The sequence below is a fragment of the Elephantulus edwardii genome, unplaced genomic scaffold (genome assembly GCF_000299155.1).
Source record: "Elephantulus edwardii isolate Elephantulus edwardi_28Jun2011 unplaced genomic scaffold, EleEdw1.0 scaffold00044, whole genome shotgun sequence".
NCBI lineage: Eukaryota > Metazoa > Chordata > Mammalia > Macroscelidea > Macroscelididae > Elephantulus > Elephantulus edwardii.
Genome location: NW_006399794.1, coordinates 7,830,912 through 7,855,932, shown reverse-complemented (window position 1 = coordinate 7,855,932; position 25,021 = coordinate 7,830,912). Strand labels below are relative to the sequence as shown.

At 38.1% G+C, this 25,021-nt stretch overlaps 1 protein-coding gene across 1 annotated transcript in view; it reads left to right on the top strand.

Moving 5' to 3' along the window:
• SYT9 (synaptotagmin IX) overlaps positions 1 to 25,021 on the top strand; it is a 275,950-nt gene that overhangs the window by 86,967 nt on the left and 163,962 nt on the right. Inside the window, exon 3 of the mRNA XM_006885446.1 lies at positions 7,408 to 7,954. Coding sequence (XP_006885508.1) covers positions 7,408 to 7,954 — 547 coding nt within the window. The remainder of the gene's footprint in view (positions 1 to 7,407; positions 7,955 to 25,021) is intronic.

The window sequence follows — 25,021 nt, the reverse complement described above, 5'->3', positions numbered from 1 at the left end:
TGTCCATCTTTCTCCCATATGGCATCTGGTGGATTAAAACCAAGTGCTTTTTAAAAAAATTGGTTTGCTTAAAAAGTTTTTATATATTGTGCTTTTCACTGTTCTTCATTCATATTGTGCTTTTTAGATTCCAATGCAGCTTCTTACCACTAGGCCACCAGGTCTTCCTCCTTTGCTGTTAATTATCCAAAATTCCTCTTAGTTACCTTTGATGAAGTCTGTTATTTATAATGAGTTAATAACTTAAGAATGTAGATACTTAAATTTTCTCAGAATTCCTCAATACTACTAGAGATTTTTAAACAGGAACTCTGCTGGCATAGTGCATTATATGATGCGCTGATAACTGGAGGACAGCAGTTCAAATCTGCAAGCTGCTCCAGGGGAGAAAGGTGGGCATTCTCCTCTTACAAAGATTTGTAGCTTCAGAAACCTAATAGGGGATTGCCAGAAACCTGCATTGATTTGATAGCAGTGATTTTTTTTAAATAACTTTCTAAAGGATCTCTGTTGTTGTGTGCCATTGAGTCACTTGCAACTCATACTGATCCTGTGTCTATTATCTCTGCCCTCTCCTAAGCCAATCTCATTGTCTCTGATGTACCTACCCCTATTGCTTTATTCCTAGTCTTTTAAAATATCTGGAGTCTCAAAATGGTGTCTAATCTATTTCCTGGCTCACATCCCAAGACATCCTGCTTTCCTTAAGCTCTTCTAAATCTATTTTGTATAATATTTTGAGGTGTGGGTTTGTTTGTTTGTTTTTTTAAATTACAATTGCTATATCACATAAATCTCAGATCTTTTTAAAAAAAAATTCTGAGATCTTCTAAGGATCTGTCTGATGTTGCCATAGTGTGTCCTTGTCAGCCTCACTTCTGGGCCACGACCATCATGTTACACAATTTTAGAAGACACTATTCTCATTAATCTGGTAGGAGGCTTACACTAAAAGAAAGTAATGAATTTCCAAAAATTATATATAAATTTATATATAAAATTATATATTTATTTAAATTACATATAGAAGGGTCAAGGACTGCAGCCTTCAGTATGGACTAAGGCTCAATGTCAAGAAGACAAAGATTCTTGCCACTGGACCAATTGGCAGCGTCAGGATGGATGACGAAGAGATTGAGAGTGTTCACAGCTTCAGTTTGCTCGGCTCCACAGTCAACACTCTTGGTACCAGCAGTCAGGAAATCAAAAAGCGTATCGCGATGGGAAAGTCTGCTGTTAGGGACCTCTCAAAGGTACTCAGGAGCAACAGTGTCTCTCTGGAGACTAAGGTGCGCCTGATACAGCTCATGGTATTTGCAATTGCTTGTTATGCATCAGAGAGTTGGACAATGACTAGGGAGGACAGAAGGAGAGTGGATGCTTTTAAGCTGTGGTGCTGGAGAAGGGTACTGAATATGTACCATGGACTGCCAGGAAAACAAACAGATTCCTCTTGGAGAGGATTAAACCAAGCTACTCCTTGGAGGCAAAGATTTTGGGGCTTCGTCTGACATACTTTGGACATGTTGCCAGGAGGGACGGATCCTTGGAGAGGGACATCATGCTTGGGAGGGTGGAGGGACAGCGCAGGAGGGGAAGACCCTCTATGAGATGGATTGATTCGGTGACTGGAGTAATTGTGATGGGTGTGTCAGAGGTGGTGCGGTTGGCGCAGGATAGAGCAGGGTTTAGAACTGTTGTGCATCGGGTCGCTATGAGTCGGAAACGACTCGATGGCACACAACAACAACAACAATATATCTCCTTCAATTTATTCATCTCTTTACTGCCTTGAAACAATTCCCTCCAGATATACTGTTCATCTTTTCTCTTTACTTTGCTTGGTTTGTTGTTATGTGCCGTCGCGTCGTCTGCGACTCATAGCGACCCTATGTACAACAGCCCTAAACTCTGCTCTGTCCTGTGCCAATCGCACTGTCTCTGACACTCCCATCCTGATTACCCCAGTCACTGAATCAGTCCACCTCACAGAGGGCCTTCCCCTCCTGCGCTATCCCTCCACCCTCCCAAGCATGATGTCCTTCTCCAAGGACCAGTCTCTCCTCACAACATGTCCAAAGTGTGTTAGACAGAGCCTCAGAATCCTTGCCTCCAAGGAGCCACCTGGTTTAACCCTTTCCAGGACGAATGTGTTTGTTTTCCTAGCAGTCCATGATACCCTCAATACTCTTCTCCAGTACCACAGCTCAAAGGTATACATTCTTCTTCTATCCTCCTTGGTCATTGTCCAACTCTCTGATGCATAACAAGTGATTGTGAAGACCATGGCCTGTATCAGAATGCACGAGACACCATTGCTCTTCAGTACTTTGGAGAGATCCCTAGCAGCAGACTTTCCCGTGGCAATGCGCCTTTTAATTTCCTGGCTACTGGTGCCAAGAGTGTTGACTCTGAAGCCAAGCAAACTAAAGCTGTGATTAGAATGGGAAAAGGCATGGAATGCAAACTGCTCTAGAGAAAATATTGATGAATCTCTCGAGGATTAACTTAATTGTAGGGGATAAAGTATTTTAAAGTGACACTAAACATGCAGACCTGTTTTACTTAAGAGGAAGTGGGAGGAATCAGGTTATTAATTTATCTAACTGTCCTTTACCACACACCTCCACTGGCCCCAGTCTCCCTACATCTTTATTATCTTACTCATCCTGGAGTCACTTGAATTCCGGGCCAAGAAAGCCCCAGCTTCCCATTTCCTCATGACCTTGTAGTCAATAATCAAGTCTGTCCCTATCTAAGGTGTTCTCTTCTTCTGTGTCTCTGAGGTTCAGGACAGCCCAACTCTCCTCTCCATCATCACAGCAATTTCAAAGATAAAAAGTGGCATCTAGTTTCCATCCTTCCTTACTTTGACTTGAACCTAGGAAAGCTCAGGTGGTTCTGAAATAACAGTTTGCAAAGATGTAATCCTACTAGAGAGCAGGTTTCTAGCTAGAAACCAAGATGAAATTTCTGTTAGAATGTAACTTCTTTACAAAGAACACCTGTGCCTCAGCTGTCCTCGTTCCAGTTCATTTGACTCCTCTTTCCATACCTTGTGTGTAAGTTCTACAAATAGCAAGATAAAAGGCTCTTCAGACCTCTTTAGAGGACTGTCTTACACAGATTCTGTCTCAGCCCATTCACTTAATATGAGTAGCATTTAATTCTAGGCCCTTATTCTGCAGACCCTCTTGGTGACTGTGCTCAAGACTCACCTGCATGAACATTTGAAAGCACCTCTATTGTAGCTGTAAGGAGCTCTGGTAGGTTAGTGGTAAGAGGTTGAGCTGCCAACCCAAAAGCATGCAGTTTGAATTCACCAGCTGTTCTGTGAGAAAAAGATAGGCAGTCTCCTCCTGTGTGGCTTTGTTGCCTCTGAAAACCTGCTGGAGGGTTCATTGTGAGTCATTACTGACTTGATGATACATAACATCTGGAGATGTGGGGGGCTCAGATCATTAGACTCTGCTTTTTATTTCTTTCTTCTCTTCGTTTTCACTTTTTCTTCCTAACTCCATTTGTGTAGTTTATGAGATCTGTGGAATATTAATTTCTCATTTCCACCCTCACACTTTCTTCCATGTCTCTGGGCAGCCTTCCTGCTCTAGTCTCACATTTCTTAGCCCAGTGAGTTCCAGAAGTTTTGCAGAGAAGTTATAAGTTATCTTGGCTGTGTAGTACTAGTTCTCTCTATAGCACTTAACTCCAGCAATCTCTAGCTCTCTTCTGAAAGGAATTTGAAAACAACCAAAAGGGAGTCCCAGGGAATGAGAAATTATTGGTTCCTGTTAGTCTTACTATCTGCCTAATCCACTACCTTAGAGATAGATTCAGCTCTGTTTTCCTGATAGTAATATTATGATTGGAAGCAAAAGTGGTAGAAAGAGACTAATAGTGTAAGCCTTTTTTAAAAAAAAAATTGTATTCATGTCTGTGCTTAATTTCTAAAAATAATCAAGAGGCTATAATATTGGCACTTTGAAGAAGAGCATACTTTACATTTTGGGAAAGGAGTCTAGATTGGACTTGATATACAAATATTTCCTTGATGTCTTCTTCACTCTAAGTCCTTTGCCTGCTGGCAATCCTTGTTAGTTAGGGAAAAGAGCAGGTAGCACTGTTTCTCCTCAGTTCATGTCTGAGGAACTGTACGTGCCAAGTAGAATATGATCCATTAAAATTACATGGACAACTGTACACCACATTCATCGCAGCACCTTTCACAAGAGCTAAAAGGTGGGAACCATTAAAATGTCTGTTATCAGATGAGTTATTGTTGTTGTTATGTGCCATCGAGTCGCTTGCGACTCATAGCGACCCTATGTACAACAGCCCTAAACTCTGCCCTATCCTGTGCCAATCACACTGTCTCCGACACTCCCATCCCGATTATTCCAGTCACTGAATCAATCCACCTCATAGAGGGCCTTCCCCTCCTGCGCTGTCCCCCCACCCTCCCAAGCATGATGTCCCTCTCCAAGGACCAGTCTCTCCTCACTACATGTCCAAAGTATGTCAGACGGAGCAGATGAGTGGATGAACAAAATGTGGTATATACATACAATGAAATATTATTCAGCCAGAAACAAAGATGAAGTCTGACTGTTTGCCACAAGATGAACCTTGAAAATATTATATTGAATGAAATAAGTTGATCTCACTTATGTGAGATGAACAAATATTTAAACACCAAACATTGTGTTGCAGGAATGAGAAAGATGGGTGTGGGGAGAGTTTTTGCTTAGGGGACATTGATCTATGTTAATGTGGGAGAACAGCTTAAAAAAAAAGGATGGTGATAATGGTGGCACAACATGAAGAACATACTCAATATCTCGGAATTTTCCATGTAGAACCTGGTGAGGTGATGAAAGTTCTGGTGTGTATATTTTCACTACAGTAAATATTGCATAAGTAAGCTTAATTTTATATATAAAGATTATAACACAAAATTGCTGTGATCACATAAAGTAATTGTTTTTAAAATATGTAAGGGCTCGGTGGCCACCTTGTAAGAAAAGTGGAAGATTCCAGCAGGTTGGCAGAAATGAGGCTAGTAGAGATGCAAGGTCCTTGTTCCGTCCTGGCTGCCCTCAAGTGGACATTTAGGAGGTTTTTATTTTCTAAATTTTTGTTATTATTTAAGTAACACCACTGAGTAAACAGCAACCAGAATGGCCCATAGTAAAAGAGAGCTGACACACAAAACCCAGCCCAAAAACCAGTGGTAGAGACAAAACTGCTATCAGCCCCTTATGGCCCCTGCATAGGATTGGACATTTGCTGCTAGCTTCCAGTTTTTCTCTTCCCAGACCCCTGCTGAGATTAAAGCTCTGTTCTCTGACAATATAGGTTTCCCTAATGCCCTGACTGACTAGAACAGAGCCAGTTTTAGCACTTTCATTGCATTCCCTACCTTTTCCTCTATTGTCCGTCTCCCTTCAGGTCACAAATCTTAAAAAGCTGGCAACCATGTGAATTTTTTTTTTTTTTGGCTCATATAGAATTCATATACCAGGAGTGTGTCTGCTTGTTCTGTATTTTTATTGGCTGTAGCAGGCTCAAGTGGCAACTCTGTAATTTTGCTCTTTTACAACATGGGTGATTCATGGTCAGGAGAGGAGGGTGTTTTAGAAGGAAGAGAAATATTCAGAATGACAGCATTTATAGTGACAAGGTACAGTAATGTTCTGGGTTTTTTTGTTTTTACATTTCTCTGTCTTTATTTCATAAAATAGTCTTAAGAATGGAAAATATGGCATATTCAAACATTTACTCTGCCTCTGTGAGTATTAACCAAGCCCTCAGAGACAAGTCTAGCTTCTCGCTTTCACTTTCTGGTAGAAAGGCAACTTTAATTGAAGTTTTCAAACTGTAGATGTTACCATACAAAAACTGAACTTTTGACTTAAACAAAAATAACCTCAAAACAAAATCCCTTGTATGTTTTAACTTCTTGTAATTTGTGAAGACCCAAACATTTAAGTAGCTTTTGAAGGGACTTCCAATCCAAACCAATAAGATTTCTGGCTGGAAGTAGAATTCACTGAGGTGAATAGGTAGTAGGTGAATGGATACCTTGGTAGGTGGGTAGATAGATAGGTAAGATGATAGCTCTTGTTGCATCAACTCAAAGCCACAGTGACTTTATGTGTGATAGAAGAACAGATTGTGACTTGAATCCCATAGGAACCTATAACAAAAAACCTACAGAACAAAATGTTGCTTGGTCTTGAATAATCTGAGCTGTCCTCAGATTATTGGAGTCTATGGTTTTGTCTATAGATCTTACAGAAAATCTTTCTCCCTTCGCTGACTCTATGTTTCATCAAACATGGTGTCTTCCACTTGCAGCTGACCTCCCCTGATGAAGTGTTCTAGTTAAGTGAGCTGAGCAGTGTCCTGTTATGATCTATAAGACTTTTATTGGCTAATTTTAGGCCTGCCTTCTTAGTCTGCCTTAGACTGAAGGGTATGCTGAAATCTGTCCCCCAAGGGGGACTGACTAGTATGTGAAATACTAATGGCATAGCTTCCATCATTACAGCAGCACCGACATCACCCACGTGCGTGCCAAACTGAAAGTTGAGTGATCAACAAATATCTACTTTTCAAGTATCAGTATCCAGCCTTCTTTGATTGAATTCCTATTCACATTTATACCCATTCTCTTTTTATTTCATGTCCTTGAATGTATGTTTTTATGTACTGTATATTTCAGAAATAAAAGCTTACCACCTGATCACTAATTACCCACATAGTACTGCAACAACCCAGTCACAAAGCTGTCACTTGCACCTGTATGTAACAGTAGTATAATCCGCTGCAAGCAGACATCCTAGTCATATACATTAGAACACAAACAAAAACTGTCTTGTTTTGTAATATGCTTAGGTTTGGTCTAGTGATAATTTTTTACTTAGGAAGCTATAATATGACAAGAAAGTCCATGTAATATTTTGGGGGAAACCATTCCTAAGACAACAGTTTGCTAGCGAGATAAGTTTCAGGATGGCATTAAGTATAAATGTGAGTAGTTCTGTTTTTTTTTTAAACCTTATATGTGACTATCTTTAGATTCTACCAGCCAAATAAGCTTCTTTCATGGCATATTACATAGTTTAGAAAGTGAATTAAACCTTTAAAGCTACAAGGTCACATGTTAGTAAGTTCATTTCCTGACCCCACCCCTCAGTGTTGCGCCTCGGGCCTTAAGGAGCAGCTTACACACATTGATGAGCATTTTGAATTTAGGTCAATGGAAATGAGGAAGAAAAAAAAAAGGAACAACTGATCTTAGCTTTTAACAGAACATAACAGTCTAACTATATACCAATCACATGTTTCTGAAAGACACATAGCTAATGAGGTTATAATTTTATTCTTTCTTGCTCTTCACTCAAGGCATAATTCAATCCGAAGACAACTCAACCTGTCAAACCCAGACTTCAACATCCAGCAGCTTCAAAAACAGGAACAGTTGACTGGAATTGGTCGCATTAAACCGGAGTTGTATAAGCAGAGGTCAGTTGATAATGAGGATGGGAGGAGGAGTAACAGCAAAGCCTGTGGGAAACTGAACTTCATTTTAAAATATGACTGCGACTTAGAGCAGCTCATTGTAAAGATTCACAAAGCCGTCAATTTGCCTGCCAAGGACTTCTCTGGGACATCTGATCCGTACGTCAAGATCTATTTGCTTCCTGATCGGAAAACCAAACATCAGACTAAAGTTCACAGAAAAACTCTGAACCCAGTGTTTGATGAAGTGTTTTTATTTCCGGTTCCCTACAATGACCTTGCAGGACGCAAGCTTCACTTCTCTGTGTACGACTTTGATAGGTTCTCTCGCCATGACTTGATCGGCCAGGTGGTGGTGGATCACTTCTTGGACCTGGCCGACTTCCCCAGAGAGTGCATCCTTTGGAAGGATATTGAGTATGTCACCAATGTAAGTCCAGCATTTCTTCATTTTGGGATCAACGTGGAAATAGATTACTTATACATTATTTTATTTTGAGTCCAAAGTATAGAATCCATGTCAATATACATGTATGGTTGTTGATTTGGGGGAGGGGTGGGAGGAACCAGTGGCCTTTTAGTTAACCCAAACTTATTATGACTCTCTATTAAAATATAAATGCTCCTTAAGGTTTAAATAGCTGATTTTTCAGAAGGAGATTGCCAGGTCTTTCTATGAATGCACTTTTTAGTTGATTTGAACTTGTAACCTTTTGGTTAACAACTGGGTACTCTAATCATTTGCACCACCCAGATTACTCCTTTCAATTTTAGAGCTTCATTGTATATTTTAAGAAACATGTTTAACAATGTTCATTTTTAAATTTCTAACATTATTCATGAAAGCAATAGTAAAGAATACAATCCACTATTTTCTACTTCCTGATTCTTAGCTATTTCCCAGAGTAGTGGTGATGGTGTAATGTGCCATCAAGTTGGTAGTAGATGTTGTTAGCTTTTACACCAAATCCTTTAGAGCTTTCTTACAGTGTTTTTGCAAAGTGAATCTGAGTATTCTCTTAACTGCAGATTGCAACTAAGAGATTCTTGCCTGACTCACTCAAGTTGGTTCAGTAACATTTCTCATTATCCAATCCTCAGCTTTTACCATTGAAAGTGAAAGTGGCTGAGAAGAATGGGCACCATATTTTTAAGTACAGAGCCTTTAGAATCAGTTACAGAGAGATTCGTCTGGGTCATATGGAATTTCTATGTTCAGCTTTTTGAGGAAGCAACAAACTGTCTTCCAGAATGGCTGTACCATTTTAAAATCCCACTAACAGCGTATGAGTTCCCTTCTTGCCACATCCTCTCCAACATTTATTACTTGCTACCCTGTTAAACTTTGCCACTGTTACTGGAGTGAAATGGTACTTCATTGTAGTTTTGATTTGCATCTTTTTTATTGCCAGAATTTTGGAGTATTTCTTTGTGTGTCTGTTTGCCATTCTAATATCTTACTCTGTGAAAATTCTTTCCATGAGATTATGATAACTGAGGCACAAACTATGAGATTTGTACACCAGTGTTAATAGCAGCATTATTCACCATTGCAAGAACATGGAAACAGCCCCAAATATCCAACTACAAACCAATGGATTGAGAAATTATGGTATATTCACATAATGGAATACTATGCAGAACACAGAAGCAATTGTTTTGTAAATTATTACCTAACTTTGGAGGGACCGGAGAGCATTATGCTGAGCCTAACTCAGTCCCACAAAGATAAACATTGTATAAAACCATTATGGTAGAATGAGTATAAAGATCCAAGAGGGATGGGAGAGGTTGAAAACAGGGATGATGGGGGTTGTGGGGGGAGGGGAAGGGAGGAAAATTGAAAGAATTTGTTCAACTTTATATTCAAAATTTGTAAATAAACAAAAATAAAATATTGGTAACTTTTTAAAAAAGACATTCATCTGAAAAGATGTTACAGGTATTAGAAAAAAATGCATGTATGATAGGTGAAATCCAGTGTAGCTCAGGAGAGAAGGCAGAGGTGCTCTAGTGGCTCACAAATCCATGCTGGCATTTCAAACATAAAGGTGAGGAGGTGGCACTTTTACTTCATTTCTAGGAAGCTCTAATGGTGTAGTCTGTCGAGAATCGAAGTCTGTAGGGAGTTGTGCTGTTAACTGAAGTCTGGGTATGTGTGGTGGTTTGAATCCACTGGCAGCTGCCTTGGAGAAAGATGGGCAATCTCCTGTGCAATTTATAGCTTTGGAAACCAAAGAGAGGGTCAACTGTGAGTCTGTTCCATTTCATTGGCAATGAATAAGTTGAATCACTTATCATGCAGAGGTGCACTGGCTCTTCTGAAATAGAAAGGAAACTTAATCGTCTTTCTTTTACCTAACTTTCCTTATATAATTTTTACTCATCTTGATTTTGCTTACAATATATCTTCTTGATTTCTAGGCCCTTTAAGGCTAGCAGGCCAAAAGACCAAGCACTACAGTCTTAGCTCAGAATCTGATCTCAATTCAGTTTGGAACCTATTCACTGAAAAGCTGATACTGGCAGAGGACACACAATTTCTTAACCAAATACCACACTGGTCCTCTCCCAGCCTCATCAAGTGGGACGCACACATTTAGATTGTTTCAAGATGTCACACACTTTTTGTTTCAAGATTATGTCAGGTGGTGGCAATGGGTAGTAGTGTTCCCTGAGAGAAATCTAAAAGTAGTCATTGTACACAGAAGGTAGGGACAGACCACTCCAGACTGAACATATGGTCTAAGATTTTTGTCATATGTTGAATTGTGTGTGTTATCTTGGCTAGGCCACAATTCTCTATGGCTTTAGAGTTGTGTAATGATGTAATTTGACAGTTTTGTAATGATAAAATTCTCCCCCATGATGTGATCTGATATAGTTAACTTCTTTGATGTTTGTAAACACCTCTGTGTGTTAATAAGGAAGGATTAGGTTATATTCCTGGGCATACGATCAGAGTACATTTGTTATACTAATAAAACAGGATTAGGGTAGGAGGTTGATGTTGTTGGCTGCTGAGTTGGAACTGGCTCATACCTGATGCTCCAGCAGTTTTTCAGAGGCATGCATGGGAAGTTTCGCTGCTGTCTGCCCTGTACCACTGTCTAACAAGAGATAAGAGGAGAAAGAAGTGCGTGGAGAGAGAGCAACCCCCTAACATCAAGATTGAGGAACCTTGGACTCCTGGGTTGAGAAACTCCTAAATGAAGGGGAAGATTGATGTTAGGACACAAGATTGGTGCCAGGAACACCAGGCCCACAAATGTTAAAAGAGACATTAGAGAGATACAGAACCTATCTTGAGCTGAAACTCTGAGTTCAGGTTTCTAGTCTCCTAAACTGTGAGAAAATAAATTTCTATTTGGTAAATCCTTTCCTTTGTGGTGTTGAGCTTCCAACAACCCTACATAACAAAGGCAGATATATTATGGGAACAGCTTACAAGGTGAAGTCTTGGACAGCAGCAGAATGTGTGGATCTTTGAGTCCTGCCTTAAGCTGAAGAGATTGTAAATGTTTTCATTTGGATATTCAAAGATCTTAAGTTCTTTGGCCTCCTACTTGTTTGTGGAAATGGGGCATTTTCAGGAAGGTGGTAGTTTTAGGGCTGAGGCAGCTCACAGGTCCTGGATCAGTCATGTCCTCATTTGTCCTCCCAACAACATGTCACAAGCTACAGTACCAACTTTCCCCTGTCACTTAGATCACTGAAGTGTTTCATGCGATTCTGCTGACCTTTCCCCTAACATTAAGAAAATAAAAGAAGGGACTTGAGAAGGCACAGAGAATAACAGTAAAACTAATGGGAGATCAGGGAAGGAGCAAACCTGTTCAGTAGTGAAAGGCTATAATATCTGTACATCCAAAAAAGGAATACTAGGGAAAGCAAGGATTATCTTCCAGCATCATTCCATTGCTCTTATTTGTGAGCTCGAATGCCAAAATCAGGTGGTATCGTTAGATTCTCTACAGAAACAAAAATGGCAGGTTGCTTCTGCTAAGAAGTAAATGACTTAAGAATTAGCCTCTCGCTGGAGTATTTTCTGAGTCTCCTTAGATCCTGAAGCTGAGATTCCTCTAGTCTGTGAAGCCTTAGTCTCAGGATAAGGGAGGGAGGAGTTAGCCACACCTCTGAGTATGACACCAATTCATCTCTTTTGACAAATGGATTCTATTAAATGGCTAGAGTGATTATTAGAAAGCCCAACAGGAATCCTTCTTGTAGCTATGAGGAGAACAAAATAACGAAGGCATAGTGGCTGATAACGACTAGATAAGGCTGATCCCTGATGGAAAGTCTGACCCATTGACTATGGGACAAGAATACCGAATGCTGGTCAGAGACCTTGTGGCTCTGAGATCATGGCATTCTTCAGAGACCAAGAATTGCTGTTTTTTGTTAAACAATTCTGAATTTTTATAGAGTTGAAGAGAATGTGAAGAAATTGTGTACCAAGTTATAAAAATTAAATTTTTTCCCTTTATCAGTGTGATAAGATGGTGGTTAGTTGCTCTGGAGCTGATTCTGACTTATGGTGATCCCATGTGTGTACAATAGGACTGTTCTATAGAGTTTGCAAGGCAAAGAAATGTTTTCCAAAGAACCTTTTCAGATCTGTCTCCTGAGGAGCCTCTGAGTGGGTTCAAACCATCAACCTTTTAGCTAGTTGAATATTTAATGATTTGTATTGCCCAGGGACTTGTAATAAGGCTAAAGGCCTCAGAATGCTTGGCTGGCTCCTTGAGCTATTTGTAAATATTCTGAATAGTAATCTAGGCCTTTGCGTGGCCAGCAGGAGAGGATGGCAGGTCCTGCAAATGGAATGAAAATATTTTCATTATCTGCCATACATTGTGTAAATTCCACTTGGGCAGTTATTTGGGAGTTGTTTTGAGTAAATTAAAAATATTACACAGAAACGGAATATGAGGTTTGAGATTCACTAGGGTTCAATTTTTTTAATACAACATGCATATTGCACATTGAATTAAGGTACACTCACAATATATTGTTTACTTTTGCCAATTTATGCTTTTCACAGATCTTTGTGGTTTTAGTCAACATTGATTAGTGACATTTAACAATGGAGATTAATGAAGCAGCTGTGGTTCTTGTGGTTTTTGTTGCTGGGAAATATTCCATTGCATTGATTGGGAGCTCTGGTGGCCTGCTGGGAAAAGAGTTACATTAACAACCCAAAGGCAGGCAGTTTGAATCCACCAAATGTTCCTCAGAAGAAAGATAGCCAGTCTTTTCCTGTGTGATTTATAGCCTCTGAAATCCCACTGGATAGGCAGCTGTAAGTCACTTCTGACTTAATGACAATGAAAGATAGACATAGGACAATGGCTGTATTTGAGTGTTTTTCAATAATTCTGAGTAGTGCTGCAGATAGTTAATTTTTGTATGATTTCTGGCTAACTTACATAATAACATTTCTAGATTATATTGTTCATAGAAGTAAGGTATACATATATTCACCCGTTCTAGGTAATACCAAGATTTTTTCCACAGTGACGATACAGATTGATCCTTACACAAGTGAGGTATGACAGCTCCCAGTCTCACATATACTTAGTTCACATAGTTTAATGTCTGTATGTGTCTTTGGATGTGAAATTATTTTATTTCCTTGTTCAAGGTTTACCAGCTGTTTCTGAATATTCTGTAAGCATTACTATATATCTCCAGGTTGAACTTGATTCATTCTTTATAGTACTTATTTTTCTCCTATGTCTTCCTTATCAATCCATGTATATTTTTAGATGGTGTAAATGCAAGTACTTTATTAGTCACATGTATTACAAACACTTTCTAATTATAACTGTTTATAGTAGCCACCTTATGGTATACTTTGATAAAATAGATGTTTTAAAGTTTAATACCAAATATACCAATATGATTTTAGTATTTTAGTGTCTAGCTTAAGAAATCTTTCCTTAATGTAGGTCATAATGCTATTTATTCTAGCTTAAGAAATCTTTCCATAATGTAGGTCATAATGCTATTTCTCTAGTATTTTCTATTGTTGTTATGTGCCGTCCAGTTGCTTGCAACTCATAGTGACCCTATGTACAACAGCCCTAAACTTCACTCTGTCCTCTAACAATCGCACTGTCTCTGACACTCCCTTCCCAATTATCCCAGTCACTGAATCAATCCACCTCATAGACGGCCTTCCTCTCCTGCGCTGTCCCTCCACCCTCCCAAGCATGATGCCCCTCTCTAAGGACCGGTCTCTCCTCACAACATGTCCAAAGTATGTTAACGGAGCCTCAGAATCCTTGCCTCCAAGGAGCCACCCGGTTTAACCCTTTCCAGGACAAATCTGTTTGTTTTCCTAGCAGTCCATGGTATTCTCAATACTCTTCTCCAGCACCACAGCTCAAAGGCATCAATTCTCCTTCTATCCTCCTTGGTCATTGTCCAACTCTCTGATGCATAACAGGTGATTGCAAAGACCATGGCCTGTATCAGATGCACCTTAGTCTCCAGAGAGACACCATTGCTCTTCAGTACTTTGGAGAGGTCCCTAACAGCAGACTTTCCCATGGCAATGCGCCTTTTAATTTCCTGGTTGCTGGTGCCAAGAATGTTGACTATGGAGCCAGGCAAACTAAAGCTGTGCACAATCTCAATCTCTTTACCATCCATCCTGATGCTGCCAGTTGGTCCAGTGGTGAGAATCTTTGTCTTCTTGACATTGAGCCTCAATCCATATTGTAGGCTGCAGTCCTTGACACTCTGCAGCAGGCGCTTCAGGTCCTCTTCAGTTTCATCAAGCAGGGTTGTGTCATCCGCATAATGCAGATTGTTGATAAATCATCCACCAATCTTGACCCCACATTTCTCCTCATAGAGCCCAGCCTCCCGGATAATCTGTTCTGCATATAGGTTGAAAAGGTATGGAGATAGGATGCATCCCTGGCGTACGTCCTTCCCAATTTTGAACCATGCAGTGTTCCCTTGCTCTGTTCTGACTACTGCCTCCTGGTCCAAGTATAAGTTTCGCATTAAAATTTTCTATTAAAAATTTTCTATTTAAAAAATTTTCTATTTAAAATTTTGCATTAAAAGTATAAGTTTCACATTAAAGTTTTCTATTAAAAATTTTTCTATTTAAAAATGTTTTATTAAAAATTTCTCATTAAAAATTTTCTATTAGAAGCCATAAATATTTTGTCTGGTTATTTTGACTGATTTTCATACAGTCATATACACTGTGTTTTATTGATGTACATTATGTTTCATGTGCCTTGTGTTTTATACAGTCATTCACATATATTGTGTTTTCTGTGATTATTATTGATCAATACTTTTTATCACCTCATCTTATCAAGTCCCTATCACACCTTGTCTATTCCCACCCCACCCCATCCGCTACTCTGCTGCCCTAGGGATTTTTATCCCCTCCCTTTTCCATCCCTTTTCTCTTCATTTTCTCCTCTTATGAACAATTATACATATCCAGACCTATTAGCTAATTGCAATAGCATGTTGTTCTTTGCCAACTCTTCCCTGGTTGATCCTTCTGTGTCTGATCCTGTATAGTCTATTTCTGTTATCCCAATCTCCACTTTGTCCATTTCCAACCTATTTACACAGTAGCAATCTTATACAGTATTTGCCCTGGACTTAGTTATTTCACTCAATATAATGTCTTCTGTACTTGCCCATGTTGTGTAGTAGATGACAAATGCTTTTTTGTTTTTTAGTGCTGCATAGTATTCCATTGTGTGACCATGCCACAGTTTTTCTCTGTTTGTTTTTTGATGGGCATTTGGACTATTTCCATTGTCTTGCTATTGTGAACATAAGTGTACAAATCTCCATTTGTGCCTTAGCTCTTATTTCCTTGGGATATATTCCTGTTAGAGGAATAGCTGGGTTATATGGGATTTCTAAATTCATCTTTTTGAGGAAATGCCAAACTGCCTTCCATAATGGTTAGACTATTTTACAATTCCATTAGCAGTGCCTGAGAGTTCCAATCTCTCTACATCTTCCAATGTTTATAGACTTTCCTGTTGTTGTGGTGGTGAGATGGTATCTCGTTGTTATTTTTATTTTCATCTCTCTGATTACTCCTCTAATTTTGAAAATTTCCTCATGTGTTTTTTAGTCATATGAATATCCTCCTTGGGGAAGAGTCTTTTTTTTTCATTTCTTTTGTCCATTTTGTAATTATCAGTCTTTGTCTTATAGAGCACTTTTAGAGAACTCCTGTTGTTATGTGTTGTTAACTTGAGTATAACTCCTAGAAACTGTATGAACAACGAATCTGAACCCCGTCCTATTCCATGCATATTAATTGCCTCTGACATACTTGAGCCTATTGCTGCAGGTACTGTGTCAGCCCATCTAGTTAATGGTCTTCCTCTCTTTTACTGACCCTCTATCTTTCCAAGCATGATGTCCCTTAGCAAGGAATAGCCTCGCTTAGCAACATACCCAAAGTATGTGAGATGAAGCTTTGTTATTTTTTTCTCCAAGGAGCACTATGGCTGTACTATATTCAACATATGTGTTTGTCCTTTTACACACACACACACACACACACACACACACACATACACATAGAGAAAGAGGGAGTGTTTTTTTTACTTTCTCTTTCTAAGTTTGGATGCATTTTATTTTCTTCTCTTACCCAATTGCTCTAACTAGGACTTCCAGCACAGTGTTGAATAGGAATGATGCTAGTTGGTATCCTTGCTTGGTCCATGTTTGCAAGGCTTTATTTAGTCTGTCTCCATTGAAAATTATGTTATCTCTTAGTTTTGAGTATATATTTTTAACTATGTTGAGGAAATTCCTCTCTATTCCTGTTTTGTTGAGTGTTTTAGTAAGAAAGAGGTGTTGGATTTTGTCAAAGTCGTTTTCCTCATTAATTTATAAAATCATGTGAATGTTGTCTTTGCTTTATTAATGTGATGAAACACTTTGTTTTTCTTATGTTGAACCATCATTTTTGCTTGTTATGGATCCCACATGACCATGATGAATTATTTCTTTTCTAAACTATTGGCTTCTGCTGGCTAAGATTTTGTAAAGAATTTTTGCATGTATGTTCATGAGAGATACAGCTCTATGTATCAAAGACAGTAAAACTGGCTCAGGATAGAGCATGTTTTAGTGCTATTTGTACATAGGGTCACTATGATTTGAAGGTGACTCAATGGCACATAACAACAAAAACAATCTATTTGGGTTTTTTTTAATTACAATTTTAGTTAAAGTGTACAAAAAGGATAGTTTTCATTGATTGATTGTTATAACTTTACTCCCTATTTCCCCAGTTGACTTTGTAATGTGTGTCTTGCTCAGATTGTCAGTTGCCCTACACACTATTTCTAATTATCCTTTCCTTTTAGATAGTCCTTTTCTTCTCTCTTTTCATTGCAGTGTTCATTATCTGCCCATTCTTTCTCTGTTCTCTCCTCCCCCATGTTCATCCTATTTTTTAAAATACTGGTCCTATGGAGTATTTTTTGTTTTTTGACTAAGATATTTCACTAAGCATAATGTCTTCCAGACTCATCCATGTTTTATAGTGTTTTATAAGAGCATTCGTTTTCAGTGCCATGTAATATTCCATCATGTCTATGGACCATAGTTTTTCTAATCATTTATTTGTTGAAGGGCATTTGGGCTGCTTCTGTTTCTTCTCTGTTGTGAATAATGCTGCAGTTAAGATGGTTATTTATACATCTGTCTGTGTCATGAGTTTCTTTAGGATATATTCAAAGTAGTGGAATAACTGGGTCAAATGATATTTCTATTTCCACTCTTATGGTAAAGTGCCAGACTGCTTTCCCTAGTGGGTGTACCATTTTGAATGAGAGTGAATGAGAGTTCTGATATCTCCACATCTGCACCAACATTTGTTGTTTGCTGTCTTTTTGTACTTTGCTGTTGTTAGGGTGAGATGATAGCTCATAGTTGTTTTGATTTGCATCACTCTGACAGGTAGGAATTTTGAACATTTCTTCCTGTGTTTGTTAGCCATATGGATTTTTTTCTTTGGTGAAATGGCTGTTCACATCTTGTTCCCATTTTGTGATTGGGGTTTTTGCCTTTTTCTTGGTGAGGTGCTAGAATATTCTTAAATTTCATATATGCGTTCCTTATCAGATACATTACTGCTAAATATTTTTTCCCTTTTTGTCGACCTACTTTTGTATTATGTCAAAGAACTTTTTTTATGTGTGTAGGGATTTGATATTTAGAAGACCCCATTCATCTAGTTTATCCTCTCTTGACTGCAGGTTTTTCCTTATACTTGGAAATCTATGCATGCTATAGATTAGAACTTCTAGAGTTGTTCCTGGTTTTTCTCTAATAAACCTTATAGCCTTTGGCTTTACTCATAGGTCCTTGATCCACCTTGAGTTGGTTTTTGTGTTTGATGTGAGGTGTCAGTGTTGCTTCAGTTTTCTACAGATGGTTGTTCAATTTTCCCAGCACCATTTGTTAAAGAGGCTTTCCTTTCCCCTTTTAACGGATTTGGTTTTCTTGTCAAAGATCAGTTGACCAGAGGTAGATGAGCTGATTTCTAGATTCTCAATTCTATTCCTTTGATCTTTGTGTCAGTCACAGTACCAGTACCATGCTGTCATGATTACGGTGGTTTTGTAGTAGGATTTGAGATCAGGCATCAGGGAGTGTTAGGCCTTCTACTTTTGTTTTCCTTTTCAGTGGTGCTTTGCTTATTTAGAGTCTCCTTTATTCCAGACAGAATTGGAAATTGACTTTTCTTCCCATGTTGTTGAAGAATGGAATTGGTATCTCTACTTGGATTGCATTGAAATTATATATTGGTTTTGGTAGAATTGTCATTTTCAATAGTGAATCGTACTATCCATGAACATGGTGTATTTTTCTATTTCTTTAGTGCTCTTTCTGTTTTTTAAAGTAATGTTTTGCAATTTTTTTTGTATAGATCTTTTGTGCCTTTAGTAAGATTTATGCTAAAGTATTTCATCTTGTGTTTAGATATTGTAACTGGTATTGTTTTTATTTCCTTCTCTTTGTTACTGTAGGGAAATCCTTTTGACTTTTGTGTGTTGATCTTGTATCTTGCTACTTTACTGGATTGGTTGACTATGTTCAGCAATTTTCTTGCTAAATCTTTAGGGTTTTCTAAGTGTAGTATCATAACTTCTGCATGTAGAGATAGTTTTACCTCCTCTTTGCCAGTGAGGATGCTTCTTATTACTCTTGCCTTATTATTATGAGACTCCTAGGGATAGTGATAGTAGGTGATAGAAGGCAAACAAGGATTTGCCTTGTTCCTGTTCTCAAGGGGAATGCCTTTAATCTCCATTGAGAACATTGTTGTCTCTTAGTTTACTGCATATACTCTTCACTTGTTGAGGAAATTTCTCACTATTCCTATTTTGTTGAGTTTTTTTAATCAGGTAGCAGTATTGGATTTTGTCAAAGGCCTTTTCTGCATCAATTGATAGAATTATGTGGTTCTTGTTATTTGTTAATGTGTGAATTACATTAATTGTTTTTCTGATGTTGAACCCTCCTTGCATACCTATTACAGATCCCACTTGATTATTGTCTAAATTGGAGAAAATGGGACATAGGGGCACAAGGCCTTGATTAACTCTCTGAAAGGGCTAAAAAAGTAACAATAACACAGCCGTTCACTACCCTAGAGCAGAAAGCAAATCAGGAGCCTGTAACCCAGCTTTGGCTTGTAGAGCCCCACCAGCAGCAAGTGGTTTACTCATTGCTGACTAAAAGACTCACAGTTATGGAACCAGTAGAGGAGTTTATTATAGAAAGAAGATGGAAAGTGGAGGAGGCAAAGAATATCACCTAAAGTAAGCCCAGGTTTTAGCCCAACAGTTCCAAGGCACAACTCTTCAGTCAGTCCAGGCTCTGATTTCAATTCAGCTAGCAACTTTCCCTTTCATCATTAAAGGCAAGGACAGCAGCATCCAACTGTGGCCAGCACAAATGCAAGAAGCCTCAGGTCTCACCCTGCCATTGTTTGTCCACAGCAGTGCCACAGTCTCTGCACCACCAGGGTCTCACTCTCACCAGGGTATTGATGCCACAAGCCTTGTTACCTCAAGTCTTGCTGCTCAGTGTGGAAATTACTCTTTCCACTTACCCTAGTTCCACACCTGATGCTGATTTGCAAGACTAAGTGTCTGCAGTTAAGGTAGCTGGTGACCAGAGGCAGCTAACTGATGGTTAAAAAAGTCACCTTTTAGGCTAACACCACAGTCATAATAAATATAGAATATAGAAAACTACAGACCACTATCTCTTATGAACATAGATTTTAAAATCCTCAACAAAATCCTGGCTGATAGAATCCAACAGCTCTTCTCTACATGTTTGGTAAAATTCACTAGTAAAGCATTGGATTCAGGACTTTTTTGTTTAAAGTATTTTTTGTTTGGGGTTTTGTGGGTTTTTGTTGTTGTTGTTGTTGTTTTATTTTGGTGTGGGTTTGTTTGTTTTTTTTTCAACGCCCTGTTCATTTTCTTTTGTTATGAGTATTCAGGTGTTCTACTTCAGTCTGTGTCAGGTTGGGTGAGTTGTGAATTTCTAAGTATTTGACCATTTTCTCTAGGTTCTCATATTTGTTTGAGAATAAGGGTTTTTGAGAATAATATTTCATAACATTACATTTTTAATCTTTGTTTCAGTTGGTTCTGTTGTGACATTGTCCCTTGTATCTCTTATTAAGATTATTTGTGCCTTTTCTTTCTTTTCCTTTGTTACCTTTGATAGTGGTTTATTAATTTTATTGATCTTTTTGAAGAATCAACTCTTGGTCTTGTTGATAGTTTCAGTTATTTTTCTGTTTCTAATTCATTTATTTATGCTCTAATTTTTATAATTTCCTTTGTTTTAAAGGTTATCAGGATATATATGCATGTTTATTGCAGCTTTGTTCACAATAGCAAGGAGTTGGAAACAACCTAAGTGCCCATCAACAAACGAATGGCTAGAGAAGCTGTGGTATATTCGCACAATGGAATACTATGCTGCATTAAAAAATAAGGAACTCATGCAATATTATTCAAAATGGTTGACTCTGGAGAACATTATGCTGAGTGAAATATCCCAGTCACAAAAGGACAAATATTACATGGTGCCACTGTTGTAGAATGGGACTGTCCTTGGGGTTGGGGAGAGACTGAGTAAGATGGGTTCAATAATGTATACTGCACTGAAACAGAGGAGGGAGAAAACTGTTTAAAAGAGATATATGACTGGGTACTTCTGTCATCACAGGAGTCTAGAGCGAGGGCTGCATGGTGGAGGGGACCTGGGGGAGGGTTTGTAAAACAATGAAAGAATCCTTTCTTTTACTTTTCCATAATTTTGACTCATGTACTTATAACTTGTTAGTCAAATTTGTGTCTTCTAGGTTGCAACACCCCCATGATACATCTTCAAGGATATGAACATGTACGGCCAAGCACAATCAATAAGAGTGCATCTAAATTCCAAAATCAATCTCCATAATAGTCTATGTGTTTCCTACTGCCAAAGGGGCCCTTTAGAGTAGTGAGAGAAGATCTTCACCCTGAAACCCACAGCGTCCCTTTTCAGCAGGAAGTAGCTAAGAGAATACGCCATCCCCTTTTCCTTATGACTCAGGGTGAAGTCTCTCTCAGGGAGGAGTGATAGGGAATGGCAAAGGACACACCGACAAAGGAGATTAATCAGAACTGACTTTGACAAGCACTGTGGCAATTGGACAATTAAAACAGACATTCGGATGGCAGGGAAGAAGAACAAACTGGGGAGGAGGGTGGAGAGAATGGTGCGGCAATGAAGGAGTGAAAGCCCAGAATCCCTGTGAATGTTCATAGAAACTAATAAAATTTAATAATAATTAAAAAAAAAGGTTATCAGGAGGCAGTAAAATTGATCTAGAATAGGACAGGCTTTGAAGCTCTTGTGGATAGGGTTGCTGTGAGTCACAAGTGACTCATGGCACATATCAACAACTACAACTACTACTATTGTGTTGTATATTTCTTTTTTCAGTTCTATTAGCATTTGCTTTGTGTAATTTGCAGCTCTATTATTGAGTGGAGAGATATTTATTATGGTTATGTCCTCTTGTTCTATTGACCATTTAAGCATTATATCAGGGTTGTGCATAACTCTGGAAGTGTTCTTTATTCTTCTTTATTTTGAAATAATCTTAGTAGAATTGGTAACATCTCATCTCTGAATTTTTGATAAATTAATTAGTGATGCCATCTGGGCAATGGCTTTTTTTGTTGGGAGGTAGTTTGGTTTTTGTTTTTATTTGTTTTTTTTTTTTAATGACCTGGTCAATTTCTTCTTTAGTGATGGTTCTGTTCAAGTGTTCTACTTCTGTGTCAGTTTAGGTATGGAATGTGTTTCTAGGAATTTGCTCTTTACTCTAGGAAATCTAATATCTGGTAAATTCTGGAGAATGTTAACATGTACACTTGAGAACAAAATAAGTTGAATTTTTGTTGCATAATAATCTGAGTAGGTCTGTGAGGTCAAGTAAGTTTCTTTAGACCTGACCTGTCTTTTGGCAGGAGTTGTGTGGCTTCCTACGAGTATTGTTTTAGTATCTGGATATTTCTTTCTTTAAATCTATTTTTTTTATTTGATGGTTCAAAATTGCCAGAATTTTATTTTCTTATTATGATTTTATAAATATAGAAAGAAAGTAGCATAATTTGAAAATATTTAAGACAGGTCAGTATATTTTCACAAATCTCATGTGCATTAATAGGGATGAAAATATTCTCATATTTATGATTTTGTATTTTATAATATCTTCAAATCTATTAATGTTTGTTTTTTGTGTTTTAGGTTTATAATTTAATGAATAGATATTAACTACAGTTATTTCTTCTTGTTATATTTTGCCCTTCCTTGCCTCTTAAACTGGTTTTCATCCTGAAGTCTATTTTATTGCAATTCCTGCTTTCTTATGGAAGTCATTTGCTTGGTATATTTTTTCCCAATTTTTATTTTTGGTCTGTCTGTATCTTTGTTTCTTAAATGTGTTTCTTGTAGACAACATATTGATGAGGTTTTGTTTTTCAATTCAGTCTGCTACTCTTTTTCTTTTAATTGGTGCACTTAAGCCATTGACAGTTCAATGTGATTGTTGACAGAGCTGTTGCCATTTTGAGGATTTCTTGTTGTTGCTTGTTATTTTAGTATATATCCACCTCTTTTTACAGGTCTGTATAAGAGCTTCCCTTAGTATTTCTTCTAAAGGTTGACTTCTTTTCATAAATTCCTTATGCTCTTGCTTTTCTGTAGACGACCTAATTTCTCCTTCATATTTGATGGACAGTTTTGCTGAGAATGTGATTCTTGGCTATCAGTGATTTTTAGTATTTTACATATGCTATGCTATTGTCATCTTGCTTGCATCTTTTCTGCTGATAAGACTTTCATCACAGTGATTCTCCTTTGTATGTGACTCTTGGTTTCTCTCAAGATGCTTTTAGTATTCTGTTTTGAAGAATATGGCTATCATGTGTTTTGCTGTTTTTCTTTTGGGTCTAATCTGTTTGAGGTTCACTGGGCCTCTTGGGAATATATTTTCTCATTTTTCATGGTATCTGGAAAGTTTTCTTCTATTATATCTTCCACAGTTTCCTCAGTACTTTCTGTTCTTCTGTTCTGAAATCCAGTCACTCATATGTTGTTTCATTTCCTGTCATCTCACATGATTCTTAACCTTTCTTTATTTTCCTTCCATTTTGTTTCTGATTTTTCTTTTAGGAGAGTCTCATTGAGTGTCTTACGTATTGCTGACTATTTTGTCCATCTCTTTTGTCCCTCCCATATTTAAAAAAATTTTGCAATATTGGTCTTGTTATTCTGGATTACATTTTCATGCTTTTTTTATTGTTTTCTAGTGTTCTGTTGGTTGTGTCCTCTTTGTCTTGTAATTGTTGCTTAAAATTCTCATGCTTCTTGTGACTTTACTCTTTTCCCTTATCGTACGTAATTTAGAGAAAGTGCAGCTAGAGTGCTTCTTAGAGGCGAAGATGATGAAACTTTGTCTCTCATGCTTTGGACATATTACTGGGAGGGTTTATTCCTTAGAAAAGGATATCATGCCTGTAAAGATGGAGAGTCAGGAAAGGAGAAGACCTCCAGTGAGATGGATTGACACACTGACAGCAGCAGTGGGCTCAAGTGTATCAGAGATCATGAAGATGGCACAGGATAAGACAGGTCAGCTTTTCATAGGGTTTCTATAAGTTATGCTCAACTCAGCAGTACCTAACAACAACAATTCTTGGAATTCCACAGCAGTTTATTTCTTCTGCCTTCCTGTCTTTGGGATCTGGGGCATTCATTGGGTTTGCAACTCGGTCTTCTTTTTTAGAAAAAGACTTATCTTATGTTTTTATAATGTTTAAACCTGACTGCTACTTCCTTGATATTATGTGGCATTCTTCTTGATATGTGTGAGGCAGCTACTGTTGTGTTTGTGTATATAGTTGCCTGTGTCTTATTTTTATGATACTGATGGATGATAAAGTTGCATTTTTTATAAATTTTTTTATTAATTTTAATGAAAGTTTACAGTGACTTAGGATTTCCATTCATTCATTGTTTACTTTTCTCCCTGCCCAGCCCTCCCCTCAATTCACTCTTCTCTTTGGAAAGTAAAAGAAAAATTCTATTTTAAGAGTTGCAATATAAACCTGATAGAACTTGGAAATTCTAGGTTCACGGTATGGGTTTAAGATATAAAGGCCCCAGTGAGCAGATTTGATACCCTGTGACAGGCTTGTGGAGGATGGCGTTGACTATGGGAAGCCAATACTAAATACTTGTAATAAACCAAATGCTATTTCAGTATGTGGGGGAGGCATGGTTCAAGCTGGAGTTCACGCTGGGGCACTGAGGCAATCCTTAAGGGTTTACCAGATTCTTGCATTGAAGTTGGTGACACCTTCCTCCTGCGTCAAAGGATAGAGGTTTTCAATAGAAAGAGCTTGGCTTCATTTGTGTTGAATTCTCTTTGTGATTGACTTTCTGATAATTTTCAATAAAGAAACAGGGAAGCTTGAGTCCGGGCCTTCAGTCCTTGAAACTGCTGGCCCACTGTCTTTTACACTCTGTTTTATCTCATTCCTGGTTGTCTGTCTCATTAATAATAATAATTATTAAAATACTTTACCCTTAGTCTGTAACAGTTTGTGGTAAAGGAGTTGGTTTAGGCTGCAGGCATATCTTTGTTGTGTTGTAAGAGCCCCAGTATGTGTGTCTGACAGACTTTGTCTTCAGTCAGTCAGTACTTTCCATTGTCTGCAACATCCATGGGAGTGGCAAGTAAAAAATGGGAAAAAGCCCCGAATAAGCAAAGCACTCCTTAAGAATAGAAGAACAGTAGGAGGTCTCTCACTCCCTGATTTCAAATCCTACTACACTGCCATAGTGGTAAAGACAGCATGGTACTGGTACAATGACAGACACATAGATCAATGGAATCGAA